Source organism: Panulirus ornatus, chromosome 5, assembly GCF_036320965.1.
Source record: "Panulirus ornatus isolate Po-2019 chromosome 5, ASM3632096v1, whole genome shotgun sequence".
In the NCBI taxonomy this organism is placed as follows: Eukaryota; Metazoa; Arthropoda; class Malacostraca; order Decapoda; family Palinuridae; genus Panulirus; species Panulirus ornatus.
The window spans coordinates 8353262-8380098 of NC_092228.1; the positions used below are offsets into that span (position 1 = coordinate 8353262).

Below are 26837 nucleotides of genomic sequence, written 5' to 3' on the forward strand. Positions count from 1 at the left end.
CATCTAGGCCACCTATTCCCTCACCATGGCCACACACGCCGTTCACCACGCCTCTCCATGTTTTCCATCTCAGTAGCAGCCGTGGCGGTGGGACCCCCTGAACATCCAAGTGGTCCTCGGGAAGAAAATAAGATTATATTTGCAGTCACTCCCCTGTGGGTGGGCAGCCGGAGAAGCCGACTTGCCGCGGGCTGAGCAAAATGTTCATATTGTTCCGCCCCTGACGTGCCGGGAGTCGTGTGTGCCTTCTCTGGTCATATGTAGATTTGTTTTACATAAATCCGGGTTCCAAATAATCCCCCCTTGACATAAGGGTGATTTCACTTGTTTTCTAAAATGGGGTTTTCTGCTCTACACGATTCCAGGCGGCCAGAGACGCGGATTCGTGTAAGATTTCTGTCCCCTTTAATCTACCTTAAAGCTCATGAGCACGACGGTACGACCCTTGAGCACGACGGCGCGACCCTTGAGGACGACGGTACGACCCTTGAGCACGACGGCGCGATCAGTGAGCACGACTGTACGACCTTTGAGCACGACGGCGCGACCCTTGAGCACGACGGTACGACCCTTGAGCACGACGGCGCGACCCTTGAGCACGACGGTACGACCCTTGAGCACGACGGTGCGACCCTTGAACACGACTGTACGACCTTTGAGCACGATGGCGCGACCCTTGAGCACGACGGCGCGACCCTTGAGGACGAGGGTATGACCCTTGAGCACGACGGCGCGACCCTTGAGCACAACGATACGACCCTTGAGCACGACTGTACGACCCTTGAGCACGACTGTACGACCACTGGGTATCACGGGGTTTGGTCAGACCGTTGCGCTGCGCGGGAGTGTCACTGTGTTCTCCGTGGCCGTACCTCTCGTGCTCCGTGGCCGTACCAGCACGTTCTACCGTCGTGTCGGTGCGTTCTATGCCCATCGCGTTCTGTAGCCGCACCGTCGTGTGCCTCTCTATGCTTCCGTACCATCGTGTTTCGTGCGTTCTGTTAGCCCCCGTGCCGTCGTCGTGCTCCGTGACCGTACCGCTGTGCTCCGTGGCCGCCCCCGTCGTGCCTCGCGTCCGTGCCAACGCTACGCTGTTCCTCTGGCGCAGATCTTGTCATAAGAAAAGAAAAAAGGTGGAAATAAAAAGGTACTGTCCATCAAATGGCCGGCGTGAGGGGTTCCTGCGCACAGCCCAGCCTCGTACACTCTCTCTCTCTCTCTCTCTCTCTCTCTCTCTCTCTCTCTCTCTCTCTCTCTCTCTCTCTTAAGGCTCGCTGTGCACGGCGGGTATAGCATGATCAGTGGTAGTCCTCTCTCTCTCTCTCTCTCTCTCTCTCTCTCTCTCTCTCTCTCTCTCTCTCTCTCTCTCTCCTCTCGTATCCACACTCTCTTACTCTCCCCTCTCCTCTCATTACCACCACTCTCCCACCGCTGTCGGTAAATCTTGATTCCTCTCCCCCACCCTCCCCTTCTCTCTCTCTCTCTCTCTCTCTCTCTCTCTCTCTCTCTCTTAAGGCTCGCTGTGCACGGCGGGTATAGCATGATCAGTGGTAGTCCTTCTCTCTCTCTCTCTCTCTCTCTCTCTCTCTCACACACACACACACACACACACACACACACACACACACACACACACACACACACACACACACACACACACACACAAGCACACACAAACACACAGAGTAGAGCCTTGCAGAAAACTCGTCGTGTAAGAGCCATCCACTGAGCCCCCCTCAGTAACACAGGTCCAGGACAAAAAGGGGAAAAAAGAAAGCTCCAGATATTTAAAGCTTCCGGTTGGTGATTGACCTTTAATTATATCATCAGGTCGGCCGTGGTGAGGAGGAGGAGGAGGAGGAGGAGGAGGTGGTAGTTAGCTCCTGTAGCCGCAGAAGGGATTGGAGATGGAGTGGAGACACTACCTACACTTCTGCCAACGCGACACATACTGAGGGGGTCACACAACAGCCTGGTAGGGACCATGGGGGTCTGTTGCCGTTTGAGGTTCGGAGACCAAGTGGTCTGTTGCCGTTTGAGGTTCAGGGACCATGGGGGTCTGTTGCCGTTTGAGGTTCAGGGACCAAGTGGTCTGTTGCCGTTTGAGGTTCAGAGACCAAGTGGTTTGTTGCCGTTTGAGGTTCGGAGACCAAGTGGTCTGTTGCCGTTTGAGGTTCGGAGACCAAGTGGTCTGTTGCCGTCTGAGGTTCGGAGACCAAGTGGTCCGTTGCTATTTGAGGTTCCTTTGCTGTTCCTTTGGTCCATTGGAACTTTATCTCCCTTGGAAACTTTACATCTGTTGTTGTTGAAATTCCTTTTGGCTTGGCATCACTGGAGCCAACTTCCTCTGTCTTGGCTAGCCTTGCATGACGCAGATGGCCAAGTCTGCCTCCTCCCACGAGCTGTGGGTCGCCCTCAAGTTCGTCGAAGTGTGTTTCTCTACCGAAACACTTGCTCCGCTCACCACCACAACACGATTGTACTCCGCGCTCTTGTGTGGAAGTACTGCTCTCACATCTGGGGAGAACTGCCCTCACTGTCTGGGGGAGAACTGCCCTCACTGTCTGGGGGAGAACTGCCCTCACTGTCTGGGGGAGAACTGCCCTCACTGTCTGGGGCTTACTCCCCTCACTGTCTGGGGAGAACTGCCCTCACTGTCTGGGGGAGAACTGCCCTCAGTGTCTGGGGGAGAACTGCCCTCACTGTCTGGGGCTTACTCCCCTCACATCTGGGGAGGGTTCTCGCCCAACATACTCGCTTCATTGTCTTGCGAAAGAGTTAGGAATACATTTTCTTACCTACACAATGAAAGAAAAATGAGATTCGAATTACATATTTCATCATTCTTTATTTAGTATACATTTGAACGCCACAGTTTTTAAATACATTAATAATGTTTATTAGATCTGTTTGTTAATAGTAATTAAGGGCTGCCAGATTTGCAATAATTTTCTCAGATTTTCCCATGGGAAATGTATCATTCGGATGCCCTCCACTGCCCGTAGTGCTGGTTCGCATGTCTGCCGGTGTTTACGTCGATTTTACTCCGGCTAAACAACAGACCACTTTGCCCCGCCTCGGCCGTCAGCCAAGTACTGCCGCTCGGTAAGCCATTGCGTTGCGCTACGTCCGCCAGCTCGGAGGTCGGCCGATGTGACACGTCTGCATCGTCCCTTACACCGCTCAACTTTAGGAAGTCTCGAACCTTTCCTTGTTTTCTTTACACACTCTCCCCCTTTTTTTTTACACTCACTCTTCCCCCGTTTTCTTCTCCTCCCGTTTTCTTCTTCTACTTCCTCCTTTCGTCTTTGTTACACTCACTCTTCCCCCGTTTTCTTCCCCTCCCGTTCTCTTCTTCTACTTTCTCCTTTCGTCTTTGAAGGACTTGTTTATTTGCGAGTCCTTCAAAGTTACCTTCGACTCGGCGTAGGCAGGAGTGACCCCCCCCCCCCCCCCCCCCCCCCCCGCGGGGCCCCTTGTGTTCGTGCCTGCGATACATCACTGCTTGTGTCCTCATGTCTGTGTCCCGGCCTGTGTGTCCATACATGTATGTGTCCCGGCCTGTGTGTCCATACATGTATGTGTCCCGGCCTGTGTGTCCGTACATGTATGTGTCCCGGCCTGTGTGTCCATACATGTATGTGTCCCGGCCTGTGTGTCCATACATGTATGTGTCCCGGCCTGTGTGTCCGTACATGTATGTGTCCCGGCCTGTGTGTCCATACATGTATGTGTCCCGGCCTGTGTGTCCATACATGTATGTGTCCCGGCCTGTGTGTCCGTACATGTATGTGTCCCGGCCTGTGTGTCCATACATGTATGTGTCCCGGCCTGTGTGTCCGTACATGTATGTGTCCCGGCCTGTGTGTCCGTACATGTATGTGTCCCGGCCTGTGTGCCCATACATGTATGTGTCCCGGCCTGTGTGTCCATACATGTATGTGTCCCGGCCTGTGTGTCCATACATGTATGTGTCCCGGCCTGTGTGTCCATACATGTATGTGTCCCGGCCTGTGTGTCCGTACATGTATGTGTCCCGGCCTGTGTGCCCATACATGTATGTGTCCCGGCCTGTGTGTCCATACATGTATGTGTCCCGGCCTGTGTGTTCATACATGTAAGGAGACATTCTTAAAGGTCACCCCCTGTCATCCCCTTACCCAAACTCCTGGATCAAGACCCTGTTACCCTTCTCCTCCCTACCCCCATATAAGACTTGTCCCCCCCTTCCTCATCCCTTATCCCTCCCTACTCCTGCACACCTCCCCCCCATCCCCCCCTTAAAGCAAATATTTACGCTATTATTCAGATCTTTCACCAGAGAGAAAAAAAATCTAATGTGAAATTCTTGGTCTGGCCTAATGAATGTAGCCGAGGGGGCGCCGCCTGCCCCGCCTCCTCTACCCCCATGGGGCCCCCAGACCTCATTATCAGGCCGGGGAGGTTGTTCTGTGAGGGCGTGTGGGGATGGGCGTGGAAGGAGGGGTTGGGAGGGAAGGTGGGTCGAGTTAATTGTGTGAGACCAAGTGTACCGTCTGGCCTAGGAAATTTATGAGGGACCTGGATTTCTTATTTAGGAGGTCAGGTGGTGGTCCAGATGAGACACATCCTAGCCATCCTGGCTCCCTCTCTTAGTATAGGGTCGGAGTTCAGGAGTAACGGGAGGAATGGATGGGGAGGCCCAGGAGTAACGGGAGGAATGGAGGGGGAGGCCCAGGAGTAACGGGAGGAGTGGATGGGGAGACCCAGGAGTAACGGGAGGAATGGAGGGGAGGCCCAGGAGTAACGGGAGGAATGGATGGGGAGACCCAGGAGTAACGGGAGGAATGGAGGGGAGGCCCAGGAGTAACGGAGGAATGGAGGGGAGGCCCAGGAGTAACGGGAGGAGTGGAGGGGAGGCCCAGGAGTAACGGGAGGAGTGGAGGGGAGGCCCAGGAGTAACGGGAGGAGTGGATGGGGAGGCCCAGGAGTAACGGGAGGAGTGGAGGGGAGACCCAGGAGTAACGGGAGGAGTGGAGGGGAGGCCCAGGAGTAACGGGAGGAATGGAGGGGAGGCCCAGGAGTAACGGGAGGAGTGGAGGGGAGACCCAGGAGTAACGGGAGGAATGGAGGGGAGGCCCAGGAGTAACGGGAGGAGTGGAGGGGAGACCCAGGAGTAACGGGAGGAATGGAGGGGAGGCCCAGGAGTAACGGGAGGAATGGAGGGGGAGGCCCAGGAGTAACGGGAGGAGTGGAGGGGAGACCCAGGAGTAACGGGAGGAATGGAGGGGGAGGCCCAGGAGTAACGGGAGGAATGGAGGGGGAGGCCCAGGAGTAACGGGAGGAGTGGAGGGGAGACCCAGGAGTAACGGGAGGAATGGAGGGGAGGCCCAGGAGTAACGGGAGGAGTGGAGGGGAGGCCCAGGAGTAACGGGAGGAGTGGAGGGGAGGCCCAGGAGTAACGGGAGGAGTGGAGGGGAGGCCCAGGAGTAACGGGAGGAATGGAGGGGAGGCCCAGGAGTAACGGGAGGAATGGAGGGAGGCCCAGGAGTAACGGGAGGAATGGAGGGAGGCCCAGGAGTAACGGGAGGAGTGGATGGGGAGGCCCGCCCAACTCTCACACACCTCACTGTAGCAAAGGATCACGAGGATGGCTCTGTGATTTTGGGGCTGTCTTGCTGCACCAGGGCGTCAGCTGACGGTGCCCTGTAGTGCTGGGGATGGGTCGGGTTCTGGGGATGGGTTATGTGCTGGGGATGGGTCGGGTGCTGGGGATGGGTAGGGTGCTGGGGATGTGTCGGGTGCTGGGGATGGGTCGGGTGCTGGGGATGGGTCGGGTGCTGGGGATGGGTCGGATGCTGGGGATGGGTTATGTGCTGGGGATGGGTCGGGTGCTGGGGATGGGTCGGGTGCTGGGGATGGGTCGGGTGCTGGGGATGGGTCGGGTGCTGGGGATTGGCTATGTGCTGGGGATGAGCTGGGTGTTTGGTATGGGCTGGCTGAGAGCTGTGCAACACAGACACAACACAAAGAAGAGAGAGAGAGAGAGAGAGAGAGAGAGAGAGAGAGAGAGAGAGAGAGAGAGAGAGAGAGAGATGGCAACATAGACACAGACATAGTAACCTCCCTCCACCCCACCTTCTTCCCAGCCAGACGGTAGGTTAGGTAGCCCAACCTCGGGCGGGGCTGGGGCCTGAGTCTGGGGCCGGGGTCTGGGGCCGGGGTCTGGGGCCGGGGCTGGGGCCGGGGTCTGGGGCCGGGGTCTGGGGCCGGGGCTGGGGATGTGGTGGTGCATTGGGCGCCTGTGGTCGGTCGGCCCAGCCTCGGGCATCGGTCCCATTCCACCTCCCAGGAGAAGGAGGTTCACTGGTGGTATGTCCCTCCCAGGACACCTGCCGCCCAGGTCAACTTCCGCCCAGGTCACCTGCCGCCCAGGTCAACTTCCGACCAGGTCACTTGCCGCCCAGGACACCTGCCGCCCAGGTCAACTTCCGCCCAGGTCACCTGCCGCCCAGGTCACCTGCCGCCCAGGTCAACTTCCGCCCAGGTCACCTGCTGCCCTGGGCACGTGCCACCCAGGTCACCTGCTGCCCAGGGCACGTGCCACCCAGGTCACTTGCCGCCCAGGTCACCTGCCGCCCAGGTCACCTGCCGCCCAGGTCACCTGCTGCCCAGGGCACGTGCCACCCAGGTCACCTGCTGCCCAGGGCACGTGCCACCCAGGTCACTTACCGCCCAGGGCACCTACCACCCAGGTCACCTGCCGCCCAGGACACCTGCTGTCCGGACCCACACACGGTTTGTGTATCATTTTCCTTGAGAATGAAATCCCAGTTGGGGAGGCTTGCTCTAACATGCTCCCCCACCCTGGGACTGTTTGCTCTAACATGCTCCCCACCCTGGGAGTGTTTGCTCTAACATGCTCCCCCACACTGGGACTGTTTGCTCTAACATGCTCCCCACCCTGGGAGTGTTTGCTCTAACATGCTCCCCCACACTGGGACTGTTTGCTCTAACAAGCTCCCCACCCTGGGAGTGTTTGCTCTAACATGCTCCCCCACCCTGGGAGTGTTTGCTCTAACAGCTCCCCCACACTGGGACTGTTTGCTCTAACAAGCTCCCACACACTGGGGAGCCTCGCTGTAGCAAGCCACCCACACTGGAGGGGCGTGTTAAAGCAAGCTCCCCACCTGGGGAGCCTTGGTGTAACAAGCACCCCACACCGGGGAGACGTACTGTAACAAGCCTCCCCACGCCTTGGGAGGGAGTCTCATAAAGCTCAAAAAGGGAGGAAGTTAAAAGAGTTGATCTCACACAAGGACTCTTGAGCAGTTGTATGAAACTCGACCAGTCTCATGTACCTCTTTGTAGTGGATACAGACAGACTCGTTTGGTCTGCGGTATATTTCGAACGAGACGAAATGATACTCCTTCCCCCCCACCAAAAAAAAAGGACTTTCCTCAATGTATGTAATGACAGACCAACAAGAATAGTCGACAGGAACCCAATGAATATATTTAAGGACAGAGGGATACCCGACTTGGCTTCAAGTCCACGAGTGATCCTGATCGCGCCTCCGCCGTGGTTAGAAAGGATCCCAGGTGTTCCTCCTTAGATCCTGTGTCTGCCTTTGTGCTTCACATCCTCATTAAGCTCTCGTGTCTGTGGTGCATCCTCCTGTCACACAGTCTGGGGAAAAAGGAGCCACAGTGGTCCGTTGCTGTTGGTGCTCTTCTCGAAGGACCCGGTTGTGCTTCGTTGTGTCTCCGAGGGCTTCGCTTGAGGGCAGACCTGAGCTGGGTAGGGGTCCAGGTGATGGAAGACCTTCAGGTGTTGCGGAGTCCAGGTGGTGGGGACTGAGCTCGGGAAGGTGAGGTAGGTGAATGTGGGCAGGTGAACCTAGAGAGGTGTTTGGGAGGGAACCTAGGTGATATACCCGTGGTTAGGTAGTCCACCTGGGAGGGTCCAAGTCCCTCGGTAAGGTGGTAGGAAGGTGGGAGAGGCCACAGGTGGGAGTGGGTCCAAGTCCCTCAGTAAGGTGGGAGAGGCCAGACGTGGGAGGGTCCGGGCCCCTCAGTAAGGTCGGTAGGTGGGAGAGGCCAGAGATGGGAGAGGGTCAAAGTCCCTCAGTAAGGTGGTAGGCAGGTGGGAGAGGCCAGAGGTGGGAGAGGGTCCAGGTCCCTCAGTAAGGTGGTAGGCAGGTGGGAGAGGGCCAGAGGTGGGAGGCCCGGGTTGTGTGGTCGAGCCTCTTTAGCGCCGGACACAAGATGACCTGTAATGGCTGATCATCCCTTCCCATTACCTGCCGCACCTGCTGCCCTTCCATCCCCCCCATCCTCTCTCTCTCTCTCTCTCTCTCTCTCTCTCTCTCTCTCTCTCTCTCTCTCTCTCTCTCTCTCTCTCTCATCGCCCCCCCCCACCCTCCACACTCTTTCCTCCACACATCCATAAACTCCATCACACCTCCACACCCCTATACGTGCTCCTCCTCCTCCTCCTCTTCCTCCAAACACCACACACCCCCTACACACACACACCTCCCGCACCAACCTCCAACCCCCCACCACACACACACACACACACACACACACACACACACACACACACACATACGCCCCAGAGGATGCGAACCAGCGTCGCGTCTCTTCCCTGGACGCATTAATTACTCCACAAACACCGGGAGCCAAGTTGTCGACACAAGGGGTTTTTGTGGACGAGGAAAAGACCTGGGCGCCTCAGCGGCGTCATTTCCGTAATGCGTTACTCAAGCTGGGTATTAATTGCGTTACAAAGAGTGGGTGGGTAGGGGAGGGGGAGGGGCCTGAGGAGGGTGTGGAAGGGGAGGAGGGAATGGTTGTTTAAAGGGCACAACCTTTGAACATCGTAAGGCTAATGCCAGGCAGGATTAATAACATTTGATGGTGTTATGCCTGGGAGAGAGAGAGAGTGGGGGGGTGTAGATGTGCGAGGATCGGGGAGGGGAGAAGAGAGCGATGGAAGGGGAGATTGTGGAATAGACAGGGTTGGAGATAGAGAGGCGTGACACACACACACACACACACCACACACACACACACACGTAGGTTGCTCTCCAAAGGGGCCAGCTCCACCTCCCAGTCCCTGACCTGTGGCGCCCCACAGGCCAAAACACTGGGACCCTTGCTGTTCTTCACCCTTATAAACGATGCCCTTAGGGGTGCACCTGTCCCACGGAGGGACGTCGGCGACTCTCCCAGCGTTGACGACGCCTCCCCCAAACCCTCTTACCAAACCTTCAGAAGTGGACCATTACCAGACCACGCCACCATGAGCCAATCTGTGACCAGAGATGACGCACATCCAGCCCTGTCCCCAGCCTCCTTCTGTCTCACTGGCCCCACTCCTCTGTACTCATGCCCTAGCTTTTGCCAGTAGGTAGCGTTAGCGCGTAGCACTCACCGCAGGGCAATTGAGAGAAGTGGTAGTACTTAATGTGAATTGACATGTCGAGTGTTATATATATATATATATATAAGATGGAGTGTGTGTGTGTGTGTGTGTGTGTGTGTGTGTGTGTGTGTGTGTGTGTGTGTGTGATCTTTGAGCCCGTCTGCAGCCCCATCTGGAGAGGGCTCCTCCAGTCAGAGTTGCTTTCATGTATGTCATGAGCCAGGGTCTGCACGGCTGATAAATCACTTGGCCATTTGAAGTATCAACTGCCAGGGTTCAATAGGGCCGACGGAGTCGACCGAAAAGTCTTCAACACTTTTCTAAGGTGTTAAAGATCATTGTGAGACGATATATACCCCCACTGTATATATATATATATATATATATATATATATATATATATATATATATATATATATATATATATATATATTGGAAAGGATCACAATTTTGCGCGTGATCAAGATATTCCTATGAGTCCACGGGGAAAATGAAACACGATAAGGTCCCAAGTGCACTTTCGTGTCTCCCCTGATGATGTGATTATTACACGAATGTGCACTTGGGACCTTATTGTGTTTCATTTTCCCCGTGGACTCATAGGGATATATATATATATATATATATATATATATATATATATATATATATATATATATATATATATATATATATATATATATATATATATATATATACTTGGCCTTTGAGACGATTTACTGCAGTATTTCACTGAAGTAACCCGAGGTGGGCCACGTTAATAGTGTAAATTGTGTGGGCGTGTCAAGCCCATCGCCTGATGTCGCTCTCCCCCTCAGTGCCACAGCAGGCGGGCCTTGTATCGTTAAGGTCGCGTTTGACCAACTACTCTCGTCTCACCTCCGTGCAAGTCATATGAGATCGCGCGAGGTTACTGCCGGTTGTGTAATGCGGTAATTACGAGGGAGGGTAGAGGGGCGGCGTCCCTCAGTATGCCTTCGTCTGCGTCCCGGGAGAATTGTAACGTCGGTGAGAGAAGGCACCGAGTGGTGACGCGGTAGAAGGTAATTCCATACGTAGAGTTAGACCCGTGATTATATTTCCATTAGCAGTTCAGTAAAGTAATTCCATACGTAAAGTCAGACACGTAACTGCATTGTTAGTAATGCTGTAAAGGAAATCAATAAAACTTGGCGAATCAGGTAGCCAGCTTCCGGCCACATTGATCAAACGTAAGTGTTCCACCAAAGCGTACGTAGGAGCCGCGTCACTCTCATACCGTACGCCAGGACTCGCTGGAGTTGGATGGAAGTGTGCCACTGGGTATCCAGGCCTGGAGGTAAGGGAGGGAGTTGGGGCGGGCCGATAGGGGAGACGGGTGTATTTCACCTCACACCAGGTGGGGCGTAGGGGTAATACTGGGCTGTGATTTTCATGTTTTGCAGATGTGTGAGGGAGAAGTGCTGGGGTTGGGATGAGTGCAGATGTGTGAGGGAGAAGTGCTGGAGGTGGGATGAGTGAGGGAGTGTGAGGGAGAAGTGCTGGGGTTGGGATGAGTGCAGATGTGTGAGGGAGTGTGAGGGAGAAGTGCTGGGGGTGGGTTGAGTGAGGGAGTGTGAGGGAGAAGTGCTGGGGTTGGGATGAGTGCAGATGTGTGAGGGAGTGTGAGGGAGAAGTGCTGGGGGTGGGATGAGTGAGGGAGTGTGAGGGAGAAGTGCTGGGGGTGTGGGATGAGGGAGGGAGGGTGAAGGGTCTGACCGGCGAGGTTCAAAGTTGTCGAATCTTGGTAGGGGTTATGGTCACTATGTCTTACGGCTGGCAGTGCCGCGGCGCTCCCGGCGACGGACGGTTTGTCCGCTGCCCGTGGCCGGGTGGGTGAGGAGGAACTGTCGTACCGTGTGGGCACGAGTGTGCCACGCGCCGGCCGTCCAACTTTTGGGACTTCTCATCTTGAGGTTTTATTTTGGTTTTCTGTGTCATTCGGTGAGTAGAAACCGTAACGTGTGTTACGTTTTCTTTCCCCCCTCCTCCTCTACCTCCTCCTCCCTCCCCCCCCCCCACTTCAAGACGCTGACGAAGGTGATGACTTGGATCTCCAAAGGAAGACAGCGTTGCCCCACCGGTGAACCGTACCCCTGGGTGCTGGCAATACTGCTGAATAGGGGGGGAAAGGGAGCGGGGGGGGGGGGGACGGGGGGGGGGGAAGGGAGGGGGGGGGCAGATGGTGCTCGCTGCCCCCTTTTGGGTCCTCGATTGCTGTCCTCCTCCTCCTCCTCCTCCTCCTCCTCCTCCTCCTCCTCCACCTCCTCCCCCATCCCTCTATATCCAACTGCATGTTCCCTTGTCCTCTCCCCCCCCCCTTCTTCCCCCTAGTCAACACCGACTCGACCATTACATCCGGAAGTTCCTTTCAGTAAACAAGCCCCCCCCCCCGGCGGGGGGAGGGGAGGGGCACACGTTGACTTGCGTGAGGCTGGCGACACACACACACACACACACACACACACACACACACACATACATACATATACACACTCACTGCCCCTCTTCACTTAGCCTCCCGCACTGTCTCAACACTGCTCCTCACAGTGCGGACGCTTATATTCTCTCTCTCTCTCTCTCTCTCTCTCTCTCTCTCTCTCTCTCTCTCTCTCTCTCTCTCTCTCCTCCTTCGTGTTCACTGTTACCGCCCGAGATGTTAACCCAGCGTCAACAAGGGGTTAATTGTTCGCCAGGTGTGTTTCCCTATGATCTCCCAGGTAAGGTATATTGGGGGTTAATTATAGCATTGAAGTGAATCTTAAAGGGCGTCGGGTTCGTAGTAGCGGGGTCAGTTGCACGAGGAGGAGGAGGGAGGGAGGAAGGAGGAGTGAAGGAGGGAGGTGTGGTGGTGGAGGAGGAGGAGGAGGAAGGAGGAGGAAGGGGGTGGGGTGTCTGGTGTATAAATAATTAGTACGGCTGTTTAGCGCGTCGGAACACAGTTTAGAACGTCGCTTTGAATGTTTTCTATAAAGCTTGTTTCCCCCACCTGTGAGAGCGGAAAATAAACCTAATTGATATCACCAGGACGACGCTTCGCCTTACAGCCAAGCGCTAATGAGAAGCAAACACAGTATTGCTAAGGTTTGTTTGGCGAAAAAAAAGAAAGAAAAAAAAAAGGATTATTCTACCTTTCGTACTACTATATTTTTTTTTTTTTATATCCTGATATTTCGCCGCCAAAATGACTAACTGACTTGTATGCACAGATTATGTTATTTAAATTCATTCGACGTAGCTTAACGTTAGATGACTTCGTCTCGTTCCCCCCTCCCTTGACTTAGTGACGCCAGGCTCGCGGGTGGGGGGTGGCGGCTGGCGGGGCCCAGGGCAAGGGCGGAGGGGCCCGGGCGCCCAATGATGATTCATACACGCCGCTCTTCGAATCCTTTAGCAACACTGAGCAAACAAGTGACTAGCGCCGGCCCGTTTTCTATGAGACGCTAAAGTAGGGAAGACTCGCGTCTGCCGCTCGCTGGCCGCGCTCGTCTCTTGACACTTTTATCGGATAAGCGATGAATATCGAAGCTCCGGTTCTTTACGCAAGGTGTCGCGTCTCCGAATTGTTGGCTCCACCCGTCGGTTTGGGAGGAGGGGGATGAAAAATACACACACACACACACACACACACACACGAGCCTAAGCTCATGACTCCGGGCTGATATTTCACCGCGCGTGTTTACATCTATCTGGCAACTCACACGACGATACATCCTCCTCCTCCTCCTCTCCGTTTTCAAGTAATTACTCAAACAAGTAATGCAGGGTCATTAGATGAAAGGTATGACCTCCCCTCCTCTCAAGAAAAGGGTTTGTCTCCGTTCTGGGATGTGTTGGAGTCAAGGAGACGAAGAATTACGGGAGGGAAAAAAAAAAACGGGGGTGAGGAGCCTCGGCGCGCGCGCGCGCACCTCTGGAAACATTCAAATTTTCCGACGGGTTTAGCCTCACACGTTTTCGTTCCCTCCCTCCTCCCTGTATTGACACTTTTATGAAACGTGGAATAATCCCGTGTGGTATTTTGTGTTGCGGTGTACCTTGAGGACATGGCCTAGATGTGTGTGTGTGTGTGTGTGTGTGGACGTTCCCGAGGACCTGTGTGGACACGCTACATATAGGGGATATGTAGGTAATACGTGTGGACGTTCCGGAGGACCTGTGTGGACACGCTACATATGGAGGGTATGTGGGAAATATGTGTGGACGTTCCGGAGGACCTGTGTGGACACGCTACATATAGAGGATATGTGGGAAATATGTGTGGACGTTCCGGAGGACCTGTGTGGACACGGTACATATAGAGGATATGTGGGAAATGTGTAGAAATTATTCTCCCGGATAATTTCCCGTGAGGCGGTGTGGTGCCAGAGCGGTCGTCCTGGTCTCTGAGGTTTGATGGTGATTCGGGCACGTAAAGGGAGAGGGAGGGAATGGTGCGGTGTGAGTGAGGGGGTGTGGTGAGAGTTACAAGCGGGTGAGGGAGGAGTGCGAACTACAGCAGGTGAGAACTACAGCAGGTGAGAATTACAGCAGGTAAGGCCGCGCAGTGGAGCCAGTGGTTAATTCCTTCTCAACCCGGCCAAAGTACCCGATGGCTCAGCGCCTGTGAGAGTCCGTGGCCTGGAAGATGGTCAAGTGCTGGAAACCAGGCTGTCCAGTGCTAGGGCATGGTGTTCGAGTGCTGGGACTGGCTGTCGAATGCTGGGACTAGCTGTCGAATGCTGGGACTAGCTGTCGAATGCTGGGACTGGCTGTAGATTGCTGGGACTAGCTGTCGAATGCTGGGACTGGCCGTAGAATGCTGGGACTAGCTGTCCAGGGCTGGATGACTTAAGTTTGGGATAGGTTGTCAAATGCTGGTGCAGGCTGCTGAGTTCAGTGCGTCATTCGAGGCAGAGATCAGTTTATTGTCCTGCCAAATGATGTTACTCTAAATTCACCCGAACCTTTATTATATGCTCTTAGTCCTGTAGCGTAGTTTGTATGTGTATGACGTTGTGAGCCATACGAATCTGATAATGGTACTGTGTGTCTGAATGTCTAGTCTCCGTGGACAAAGTTTCATGGCCAAGTTTACTGAAGATAAAGAGTATAGTGAAGATGAGGGTGTGGTGATGAAGAGTATAGAGAACACAAGACGGTCCAAGTTAGGTTTTGGGACGGACGCGAGCGTATCTGCGTGAATACAAGGGTGGGGTGAAGACAGGGGTGCCTTGAGGTTATCCTAATAAAGCTAAGGGTGTTGTGAAGATGAAGGGCTAGTGAAGTAATTAGTGAACGTAGCTTAGTGAAGGTGGATGAATGAAGATGAGTGGGTTGTGAAGGTAAGAGTGTGATGAAAGTAAGTTTGTAGTGATGATAACGGTGTAATGAGGATGTAGTTTCGTGCAGATGAAGTTGTAATGAAGACGGCATTTTTGACCTGACCTCCCTAACGATCCAATCCAGGTTGAAGGAAGGCTGGCGAAAGAATTACTGAGTTAACCTAAGCTAAATCTTTTGAAAATGCCGAAAGAAAAACGCCGACCTTCTGAAAATGGACTAGTTTTGGAGAATGCCTCTTGGCAGGTGGTGTAAGAGGGGCCAGGGATGATCTTGCAGGCTTTCTCTACATCTTGCCAACCACTATGGATGGAGGTAGGATAGTACAGCAGAAGGCTCCTTCCCAACCACCACTATAGATGGAGACAGGACAGTACAGCAGAAGGCTCCTCTTCACCCACCAGTATAAATGGAGGCACGATGGTACAGCCTCCCTACTCACCACGTCCTCCGGCACGACAGACGGAAAGAGAATATCTGTGAAGAGACGCCGTGCAGTTTGGTGAGAGCAGAATATACTAACAGAATCTTTGTAGCAAATAGTAAATGGAAAACACATTTTGATGTAATTATACCCGTGGGGTCTGCGCTCCCAAGGAATGACTAGAATCGTATCTCTGTTACTGAAAGAGTTATTTAGATTGCATGGATATTATACTCTTATTTATGAACTGACCTCCTCACTGCCAGTTGATATTAGATTATATTAATCGAGCCGTGTTTTGAAACGTAATTATACTTTCGACAGTATCTGGTGTTAATGTATTTGAATGTTCTGTCAAGTCTGCTTTTGTGGAAACCTTTACCCATGTTGGTATTATTTCTCCTTCGTCCTTACCTTCATATTGTTATTCCTGGTCACCCCGTCTGACATGAAGATAAATCTTTGAGTTATGATATGTAAATTATCCATTGTTTTGAAATCTTATTCATCACAACTCTACGCTGTTGTTATGGGAAGAATGTTTGTGAGTTTTGAGTCTCTTTCTTCATAATGCATATTTGACTGATGGAATTAGCTTTGTTCCTCATCTCTGTATCGTTCTAATGATTCTTCGTTTCTGGTGTAGTTCGGCTATGTGAACTGAACATGATACTCAAAACGTAGTCTGACTAGGGCATGGTAGAGAGTTGATATCATGTCTTCCGTTGTACATTTCATATTTCCATCAGTGAAATCGTATATTTTCATGCATCAAATGCCACCTAAGCATTATTTTACTTATTATATGTCATTGCTCTCTATCAACACTGAGGTCTTTCTCTTCCTGTGAAACAGAGATTAAAGTGAGGCTAGCTTGCATGATTCAGGTCTTGGTTTGGTCAATGGTCAGGTGGTTGGCGATAGTCCATTTGTAGAGGATATTAAGGATGTTTCGAGAGGCGATGTGGTGGACAACGCTGATAACTGTGGTAGAATCGTCTTTGTACTTCTCGAGAGCAGAGGCATTCATAATGCTTATGTGGATGAGGAAACTCAATGGTCCCGGGCGTTGTTTGCAGGGAAGGAGTTCATGTGCCTGGGAGATGTGCAAGAGAAAGCAGTGGGAGAAGAGTTCTTCTTCCCCTGTGGAACGCCACAGATGAGAGAATGGAAAGTAACGTTGCTGTTGTGTGTGTGTGTGTGTGTGTGTGTGTGTGTGTGTGTGTGTGTGTGTGTGTTGTGTCTTCACTGTCATCTCGTGATTGACGTGGTTTGGAGGCTTCCCGTGCCTCAGTGTATCCCCCACTTACCCCGAGTTTTGCCTCCCACAGCCGTCCAGAAGCAACGCCTCCCGGGTGGTGCTGACAGGATTGGACTTCAGGTCATCCGGGTTGTACCGCTGTGAGATATCCGTCTTGGACAGCTTCAACACCCTCAACCGCTTCGGCCGGATGATGGTCGTGGGTAAGTGTAAACAAAGCCCTTCCCCACCTCTCTGTTATCCGGATGTTTAACGAAGTCAACAACGAATGCAAAACCCTGTCATATGTTATATATATATATATATATATATATATATATATATATATATATATATATATATATATATATATATATATATATATATATATATACACGTGTTTATGTTGATGTTCGTTTGTTTGTGATGCTTTTGTTTTATGCACTTGTTTAGTGGTAGTGTTTGGACTGTATATCTTAGATTGTTGTCATCCCTTATGTACATAGTCTTTGTGTGTGTGTTTATATATATTGCAGTTAGGAAACTAGAATGCCTTCATCCCCTTAGAAACCCATCGTAACCCAGTTAACCCTTAACCTTGCTGATTTCCATTATCCTGAGTGACCAACCACTCACCCCTCCTCAACCAGGCTGCAACCAGACTGGGAGTTGTGCCACCCCGACGACATTCACCCCCCCCCCCACTTCAAAACACCAGCACAAAGGCCATGAACAAACTAAACGCTATTAGAGCACCTCCCGCCACCACTACCACTCGTTTTGGACTTGGAAAAAAGAAAAACGAATCCACTGTCAACACACTCAGGTCAAGGCTAGACAACCACCTCACTGATATCTGGTGATATCTGGTATCAGGTAGTATCTGGTATCAGGTAATAAGCCTGAGACAAAAGAAGGAATGAATAAGACATCTTTTATGCTATGAACGGATACATTTCTTGTCTATCTCTTTTTTCTAGTATGAGCTTCCTTCCTGATGCAGCCCTGTGCAATCAGGTTAAACAACTTTTCCCGTTGGCACTTCCCCGTAGAATATCCCATGGCAGTATACTATTTCCATACAGTATGATGTTTCTCCCCAGCAGTTTGTTATTTTCTTATTTCCTGCTGGCCGTTGAGCCCGAGGGAGTGGTGAGGGTAGCCTCCTGCTTCACCATCCTGTTTCTAACACTTAAGTTAAGACTTCGGATAACCTTGTCATGGACCATCAGGTCTCCCGTTTTCTATCCTTCAGGTCTCCCGTTTTCTATCCTTCAGGTCTCCCGTTTTCTATCCTTCAGGTCTCCCGTTTTCTATCCTTCCGACAAACGTCTTGAGATTGAGGAAAGGGGGCCGTACATACCCGCCCTTAAAAACCCCCTCCCTTCCACAAAGCCCCTCCCGTTCGCCCTCTTAACCCCTATTCCCATCCCTCCTCCTCCTCCCCTTCCTCCTCCCCGGATTTCTTAGAGGAGGGAGGGTGTAGAGGGGGAGAAGAGAGAGATGAAAGAATATAGAGAGGGGAGATTACCAGTGGTATGGGAGGGGAGTGGTGTGTCGCCCCGGGGCATGGGGAGATGTACTCCCAACCATCACGATAATTACTTGGTTAAAATGGTCGACCCACCTGCCTCTCTCTCTCCCCTGACGACGCCCCTCTACCAGCCACAGCGCTGACCAGGTCACTGTGGCCTGCGGTGACCTGCGGTGGTTGTGCTCGACTTGTGGTGGTGGTCATGTGTGACCTGTGGTGGCCCTTGGTAGTTGGGGTGACCTGTAGTGACCTGTGGTGCCTGCAGTAGCTCTTGGTAGTTTGGGGTGACCTGATGACCTGTAGTGACCTGTGGTGCATGCAGTAGCTCTTGGTAGTTTGGAGTGACCCGATGACCTGTCGTAACCTTACCCCGATGTGACCTGTCACTGCTGCAGCGGACGTTGAAATACATGACCTGGATGGATCCCTTTCCCCGTGACCTGCGATAACCTGTGGCAGTACCTGGCAGCTGCTGTGACCTGGACGACAACAGGTCTTGTTACATTACACAGGGAGGAGATGGTAGATGTCAGGCCTGGCGTTAGTAACACTGCTGGAGGCTGATTACTTTATCATTCTTGCTGTCAGAAGGTCACGGCTGACGCTGCTCTGACCAGGAGGTCACGGCTGACGCTGCTCTGACCAGGAGGTCACGGCTGACGCTGCTCTGACCAGGAGGTCACGGCTGACGCTGCTCTGACCAGGAGGTCACGGCTGACGCTGTTCTGACCAGGAGGTCACGGCTGACGCTGCTCTGACCAGGAGGTCATGGCTGACGCTGTTCTGACCAGGAGGTCACGGCTGACGCTGTTCTGACCAGGAGGTCACGGCTGACGCTGCTCTGACCAGGAGGTCACGGCTGACGCTGTTCTGACCAGGAGGTCACGGCTGACGCTGTTCTGACCAGGAGGTCACGGCTGACGCTGCTCTGACCAGGAGGTCACGGCTGACGCTGTTCTGACCAGGAGGTCACGGCTGACGCTGCTCTGACCAGGAGGTCACGGCTGACGCTGCTCTGACCAGGAGGTCACGGCTGACGCTGCTCTGACCAGGAGGTCACGGCTGACGCTGCTCTGACCAGGAGGTAACGACTGACGCTGTTCTGACCAGGAGGTCACGGCTGACGCTGCTCTGACCAGGAGGTCACGGCTGACGCTGCTCTGACCAGGAGGTCACGGCTGACGCTGCTCTGACCAGGAGGTCACGGCTGACGCTGTTCTGACCAGGAGGTCACGGCTGACGCCGCTCTGACCAGGAGGTCACGGCTGACGCTGTTCTGACCAGGAGGTCACGGCTGACGCTGCTCTGACCAGGAGGTCACGGCTGACGCTGCTCTGACCAGGAGGTCACGGCTGACGCTGCTCTGACCAGGAGGTCACGGCTGACGCTGTTCTGACCAGGAGGTCACGGCTGACGCTGCTCTGACCAGGAGGTCACGGCTGACGCTGTTCTGACCAGGAGGTCACGGCTGACGCTGCTCTGATCAGGAGGTCACGGAAGCCGTATTTATGCCTATATATATATATATATATATATATATATATATATATATATATATATATATATATATATATATATATTCCTATGAGTCGACGGGGAAATAAAAGACGACAAGTTCCCAAGTGCACTTTCGTGTAATAATCACATCATCAGGGGAGACACAAGAAAGAAATATAACACAGTCAGTTGATATAGAACGAAGAGAGAGAGAGAGAGAGAGAGAGAGAGAGAGAGAGAGAGAGAGAGAGAGAGAGAGAGAGAGAGGTGGGTGTAGGGGTGTGTGTGAGGGTGGGTGAGGACTACAAGTGTGGGGAGAGAGAGAGAGAGAGAGAGAGAGAGAGAGAGAGAGAGAGAGAGAGAGAGAGAGAGAGAGAGGCGGTAGAGTACACAGAGCCTCCTGGCGGCCGTTGTTGACACTAACTTGGCAGCCCCGGCAAAGGTGATGAACCAATTAATGAAACAACTTGTTCGAAGACTCGAACTCTGGTGTCCTCAGATGCCGCTGCTGGCCCCGGGATCACGTGACCCACCGACCCTCCACGCCCATTGGCCGAGGCAGCACCACCCAGCCATTCACAAGCCAGAGGAACCTACCCCCACCCCCCATTTCTTTCTTCCTTTCTTTCTTTTTCTTTTATTTTCTTTCCAAGATATTTTGTACAATAGTGTATTTTTTTTTCTTTTTTTTTTCTCCACAAGATCTCCTTGATGATATGAAGGCTGCAAGATTAACTTAAAGATGATCAAAGACTAGGACTCTCTCTCTTCTCTCTCTCTCTCTCTCTCTCTCTCTCTCTCTCTCTCTCTCTCTCTCTCTCTCTCTCTCACACACACACACACACACACACACACACACACACGTACAGACAATATACGCACATACATACGTGCACAAAAACATACACACGCACAAACACACACACACACACACATAGAGATATAGAGAGAGATACATAGGCAGAGAGAGAGAGAGAGAGGGGGGGGTGGGTTGGGCGTTGGGGGTTGGGCTGGGGGTAGGTGTGTTTGCCTGTGCAGAGTGGCGTGTGATGTATGTGTTTGGTTTGCACAGCTGACCATGTCTGTTTATAATGCCTGGCCTGGGGTCCAGGGAGGGGGGCTGGGCATGGGCAGGGGGGAGGGGAGGGGAATATCTCGAACCAGGGAGGGAGGGGGGTCAGGGGGGAACATGGGGGGAGCTGGTGGAGGGGAGGCTTGAACCATGGGAAGGGAGGGGGATGCAGAATTCAACCCCCTCCCTTCCCCCAGTACAATGATGCGTAGAGGTACTGGGGACAAGGTTGTGACCCCACCTCAGTACGCACCACTGGGGAGGCATTGTCTCTCCTGTACTGTCGTAAAGGTCATGAATGTTGGGGTGAAGAAGGTGGTGAGAGTAAGTGAGCTTGGGAAGGAGACCTGTGTGGGGAAGTACCAGGAGAGACTGTGTACAGAATGGAAAAAGGTGAGAACAATGGAAGTAAGGGGAGTGGGGGAGGAATGGGATGTATTTAGGGAATCAGTGATGGATTGCGCAAAAGATGCTTGTGGCATGAGAAGAGTGGGAGGTGGGCTGTTTAGAAAGGGTAGTGAGTGGTGGGATGAAGAAGTAAGAGTATTAGTGAAAGAGAAGAGAGAGGCATTTGGACGATTTTTGCAGGGAAGAAATGCAATTGAGTGGGAGAAGTATAAAAGAAAGAGACAGGAGGTCAAGAGAAAGGTGCAAGAGGTGAAAAAAAGGGCAAATGAGAGTTGGGGTGAGAGACTATCAGTAAATTTTAGGGAGAATAAAAAGATGTTCTGGAAGGAGGTAAATAGGGTGCGTAAGACAAGGGAGCAAATGGGAACTTCAGTGAAGGGCGCAAATGGGGAGGTGATAACAAGTAGCGGTGATGTGAGAAGGAGATGGAATGAGTATTTTGAAGGTTTGTTGAATGTGTCTGATGACAGAGTGGCAGATATAGGGTGTTTTGGTCGAGGTGGTGTGCAAAGTGAGAGGGTTAGGGAAAATGATTTGGTAAACAGAGAAGAGGTAGTAAAAGCTTTGCGGAAGATGAAAGCCGGCAAGGCAGCAGGTTTGGATGGTATTGCAGTGGAATTTATTAAAAAAGGGGGTGACTGTATTGTTGACTGGTTGGTAAGGTTATTTAATGTATGTATGACTCATGGTGAGGTGCCTGAGGATTGGCGGAATGCGTGCATAGTGCCATTGTACAAAGGCAAAGGGGATAAGAGTGAGTGCTCAAATTACAGAGGTATAAGTTTGTTGAGTATTCCTGGTAAATTATATGGGAGGGTATTGATCGAGAGGGTGAAGGCATGTACAGAGCATCAGATTGGGGAAGAGCAGTGCGGTTTCAGAAGTGGTAGAGGATGTGTGGATCAGGTGTTTGCTTTGAAGAATGTATGTGAGAAATACTTAGAAAAGCAAATGGATTTGTATGTAGCATTTATGGATCTGGAGAAGGCATATGATAGAGTTGATAGAGATGCTCTGTGGAAGGTATTAAGAATATATGGTGTGGGAGGCAAGTTGTTAGAAGCAGTGAAAAGTTTTTATCGAGGATGTAAGGCATGTGTACGTGTAGGAAGAGAGGAAAGTGATTGGTTCTCAGTGAATGTAGGTTTGCGGCAGGGGTGTGTGATGTCTCCATGGTTGTTTAATTTGTTTATGGATGGGGTTGTAAGGGAGGTAAATGCAAGAGTCCTGGAAAGAGGGGCAAGTATGAAGTCTGTTGGGGATGAGAGAGCTTGGGAAGTGAGTCAGTTGTTGTTCGCTGATGATACAGCGCTGGTGGCTGATTCATGTGAGAAACTGCAGAAGCTGGTGACTGAGTTTGGTAAAGTGTGTGAAAGAAGAAAGTTGAGAGTAAATGTGAATAAGAGCAAGGTTATTAGGTACAGTAGGGTTGAGGGTCAAGTCAATTGGGAGGTGAGTTTGAATGGAGAAAAACTGGAGGAAGTGAAGTGTTTTAGATATCTGGGAGTGGATCTGTCAGCGGATGGAACCATGGAAGCGGAAGTGGATCATAGGGTGGGGGAGGGGGCGAAAATTTTGGGAGCCTTGAAAAATGTGTGGAAGTCGAGAACATTATCTCGGAAAGCGAAAATGGGTATGTTTGAGGGAATAGTGGTTCCAACAATGTTGTATGGTTGCGAGGCGTGGGCTATGGATAGAGATGTGCGCAGGAGGATGGATGTGCTGGAAATGAGATGTTTGAGGACAATGTGTGGTGTGAGGTGGTTTGATCGAGTAAGTAACGTAAGGGTAAGAGAGATGTGTGGAAATAAAAAGAGCGTGGTTGAGAGAGCAGAAGAGGGTGTTTTGAAATGGTTTGGGCACATGGAGAGAATGAGTGAGGAGAGATTGACCAAGAGGATATATGTGTCGGAGGTGGAGGGAACGAGGAGAAGAGGGAGACCAAATTGGAGGTGGAAAGATGGAGTGAAAAAGATTTTGTGTGATCGGGGCCTGAACATGCAGGAGGGTGAAAGGACGGCAAGGAATAGAGTGAATTGGAGTCATGTGGTATACAGGGGTTGACGTGCTGTCAGTGGATTGAATCAAGGCATGTGAAGCGTCTGGGGTAAACCATGGAAAGCTGTGTAGGTATGTATATTTGCGTGTGTGGACGTGTGTATGTACATGTGTATGGGGGGGGGGGGGGTTGGGCCATTTCTTTCGTCTGTTTCCTTGCGCTACCTCGCAAACGCGGGAGACAGCGACAAAGTATAAAAAAAAAAAAAAAAAAAAAATATATATATATATATATATATATATATATATATATATATATATATATATATATATATATATATAGATATATATGTGTGTGTGTATGAAAAGCATTATGCTGTTGTGCTTAGATTTATCGAACAAAAGACAAAAAATAAAGCATTGTACTGCAGTGTGCAGGGAGGGAGTTGTACACTCGCGGGGGAGAGGTGGAGCTTTATCTCTTAAGAGTCAGTCACTACCGTTTTTTTTTTCTTTAAGGCTCCTTAATCTTTATAATTCACTGTGTACACCGTACTTGTTACATGATGTTACTAGGGCGGGTATAAAGACGGATTCTCTTATTTACATTGTAAAAAAGATATCGCGCGGGAAATGTCAGAGGATTGTGACGAAGGTCGTACATTGGGGGATAAGAATGAGTGGTATGTGCTCTACTTACACTGTCTGGGGTAATGCATGGGATACACACACACACACACACACACACACACACACACACACACAACACACACACACACACACACACACACACACACACACACACACGCACGCACGCGCGCGTGCTAATGAGGAGACGTACACTGGGAACAAGTTACAGCAGCCAAGGAGGATGTGGAGACCAGGAAATGAATACACCATTGAAGAAAAAAAAATGGAAGGAAGGAAGGACGGAACACACTTCTAAAATGGGAAAAATAGCAAGAAAATAAGAAGACAAGGCGAGTATTAATTCATTTATGAGCCATTGTTCCACGAAGAAGAATATTTCTTTCAGTTTCAGAATAAATGGGTCGGCCTGAGGCACACAGATGGCTACTGTACCACAGGAGGAGGAGGAGGAGATATGTCCGTGGGGAACCTGAACACCTCGCCGCTGAGGGCTCATTGACACCCACAACGCCAGCCGTATGATGAGTAGTGACACTGACACACCACAACGCCAGCCGTATGATGGGTAGTGACACTGACACACCATAACGCCAGCCGTATGATGAGTAGTGACACTGACGCACCACAACGCCAGCCGTATGATGAGTAGTGACACTGACACACCACAACGCCAGCCGTATGATGAGTAGTGATCCTGCAGGTTCAGGCTGGCGTGAACAGGTTCATCGAAGAGAAATCTGATGATCACTCTAAGGCTCGTAGCCAACGTGGTTACTCGCGCCAGGACCATGTCCAGAAAGGCTGACTGGGCCGCTTAAGATCTTCTGCAGAACTTGAGGAAAAAAGGAGCAAGATCAACTCAAGTGGAAACGAACAGCGTCGTGCCCGGTTTTTCACAAATGCGACAGAGAAACTCGCCAAAGAGCAGGTCCGTTCTCCCGAAAAGCGTCATATATTCACGATGAAGGAAAACATAACTAAGAGACATGTGGATGATTCATTACTACATGGGAAATGAGCAACAGTACGTATTTAAAGAAAAGTCACACATATATAAATACAGTAGATCTACTAAGCTACCATGATAGAATCGATGCTCACTTCGTCAGACTCCGGGAGGTAAGTGGGTGGAGTGTAGATTCTGAGATCGCCAGAAGGTATGCGACACTGGACGTCGTTAATGAAGAATAAAATAAAAAGGATCGAACGCTGGTGCAAGTATTGTGTGGGGAGAACTCCTTCGCTGGACCCGAGGGTTACAAACGAAACGGGGGAAACGATTACAGACTACAGGTATACAGTCAGTAGACTGTAGCCTACCGCTCGGGGTCTTAGGTCTGTTGGCGTTGCTGACTTATGTAAATGACTTCTCAGAAGATCTTGAATTAAATCTGAATATGTTTACGGTGGAACATAGAATTATGGGCGAGGCGATGACTCCTCACGATGGTAACACAACGACCCCCGAGCAGAGGCCTGATGATGTAGCCCTCCTCCTCCGAAGCTTCGGTCATATACACGTAGACGTAGTAGGTGTAGATGAATACCTACCCCGGGCAGAGAGTGTTAAGGAGGAAAGTTCAGGGGATCAGAGAACATAGAGTTCAAGAAGAGGGATCCTCAGTGACTGCTGAACACTCTCTCTCTCGCTCTCTCTCTCTCTCTCTCTCTCTCTCTCTCTCTCTCTCTCTCTCTCTCTCTCTCTCTCTCTCTCTCTCCCACACACACACACACGAACAAAAAATCCTAATAGATATAAACCGACCTATAGCTCGTGTGTGAAAATACATACGCACCCAACAAACACTACCAAGAAACAGTACACAAATACACCCAACACGGACTAAAGGAAAGGAAGGAGGGGAAAAAAAAAAGAAGAAAAAATGATATATGTACAGACAGCCGCAAATACACATCCCGGTCATTTTCACATACATAAATTTCCCGCCAATAAACAACGCCTTCGGTTGCATGTTTCCTCACCGTTCAATTTTCCCGCGTCGGCGAAGCGGCCAATGAGAAGCGCCTGGTCTTCCTTCAAATTCCCCCCGGTGTTGACAGTGCTCGATGACTTACCTATTTTACCAGTCTAAATTCTCTCGTATTTACGTTAGCCATTAACCCCACTCGTAGATGAATAGTTGCGTCGTGTCGCGGTCTTCATAATGGTGTTAGTCTACGTGTAATTAACGAGTGTTGTGATAAATTACAAGAAATAATATTGATGCAACTTTTCGAAGCTCCCTCCCCCCACGTCTTCGGACGACCGCATTGAGAAATTGTAATCGTCCGTCATTGGTAAATAATTGTCCGTTACGCTGATTCATTGGCCGGCCCGGGGTGGTGGAGGCCTTCTTCTTCAGTGCCAGAAATACGGAATTTTAATGTGCTTCTTCCCCGAGGAACCCAATACGAAGCATATATACGTCTGCCGGCGTGGAGGAAAGTAATGAGTTGGGTCGGCGAGCGGACACACACACACACACCCGCCCGCCCGCTCGCCCGCCTGCCTCTGGGGCCCAGTCGATACGGGTTGCCACATGCCGCCATAGGCACAACACAAAACAATCATTTCGTCTCTGGTTTATAATTTACGGTTTAACTCCGTGGAAACTCTTAGTCTGCTTCAGGGTGGCGAGTTTTAGAGATACTGAAGTAACATTGAATATTCGGTGGCGGTTCCTTACTCCCAAAGGCCTTTTGCTGTAGAGATAAAAGATAAAAATCTGTCGGGTGCACACCTCACCACACCACCTCCCCTGCCCTTGACCGTTGTCGTAATCCCCGCGGTTATAGTTCATGCCGCTGATGGCGTCCAGTCGTAATCTCCGACGCCGTTCGTTTGTTGTGTTAATTAAGTAAAACCGGATGTTCAATGAGAAGAAAGGAGAGGGAGGGGGGGGAGGGGGATCGATGACCGACCACTTGTCAACATGAGAGGAAGCCCCCCCAGGCGTCCTAGGTGTGTGTGTGTGTGTGTGTGTGTGTGTGTGTGTATGTTGTGTGTTGGGAAGGGGAGGGAGCTCGGTAAGCACCTGAGAGCATGTTGAGGTGTACAGCCCCCCGCCTGCAGCAGGCGACGACGCCTTCGCCCTCCTCGCCCGGCGCCCACTAGTACTGATTGCCACCGAAGTTCTGGTCGTGATTAAGTTGTTTAATACAGTTATTGCCCATGAGTGGGATCTACCCACCCCCTCCCACACCCGCCACTGTACCGCCTACCGCCATGGGTCACCGCAGAGACCACGCAAGACCCCGCATCTG

At 51.4% G+C, this 26837-nt stretch overlaps 1 protein-coding gene across 3 annotated transcripts in view; it reads left to right on the forward strand.

Moving 5' to 3' along the window:
- The window catches only part of LOC139748051 (uncharacterized), a 239275-nt gene that overhangs the window by 171140 nt on the left and 41298 nt on the right, over positions 1–26837 (forward strand). For all 3 annotated transcript variants that reach the window (XM_071660649.1, XM_071660639.1, XM_071660631.1), the window contains one exon: positions 16505–16637. In XM_071660649.1, coding sequence (XP_071516750.1) covers positions 16505–16637 — 133 coding nt within the window. The remainder of the gene's footprint in view (positions 1–16504; positions 16638–26837) is intronic.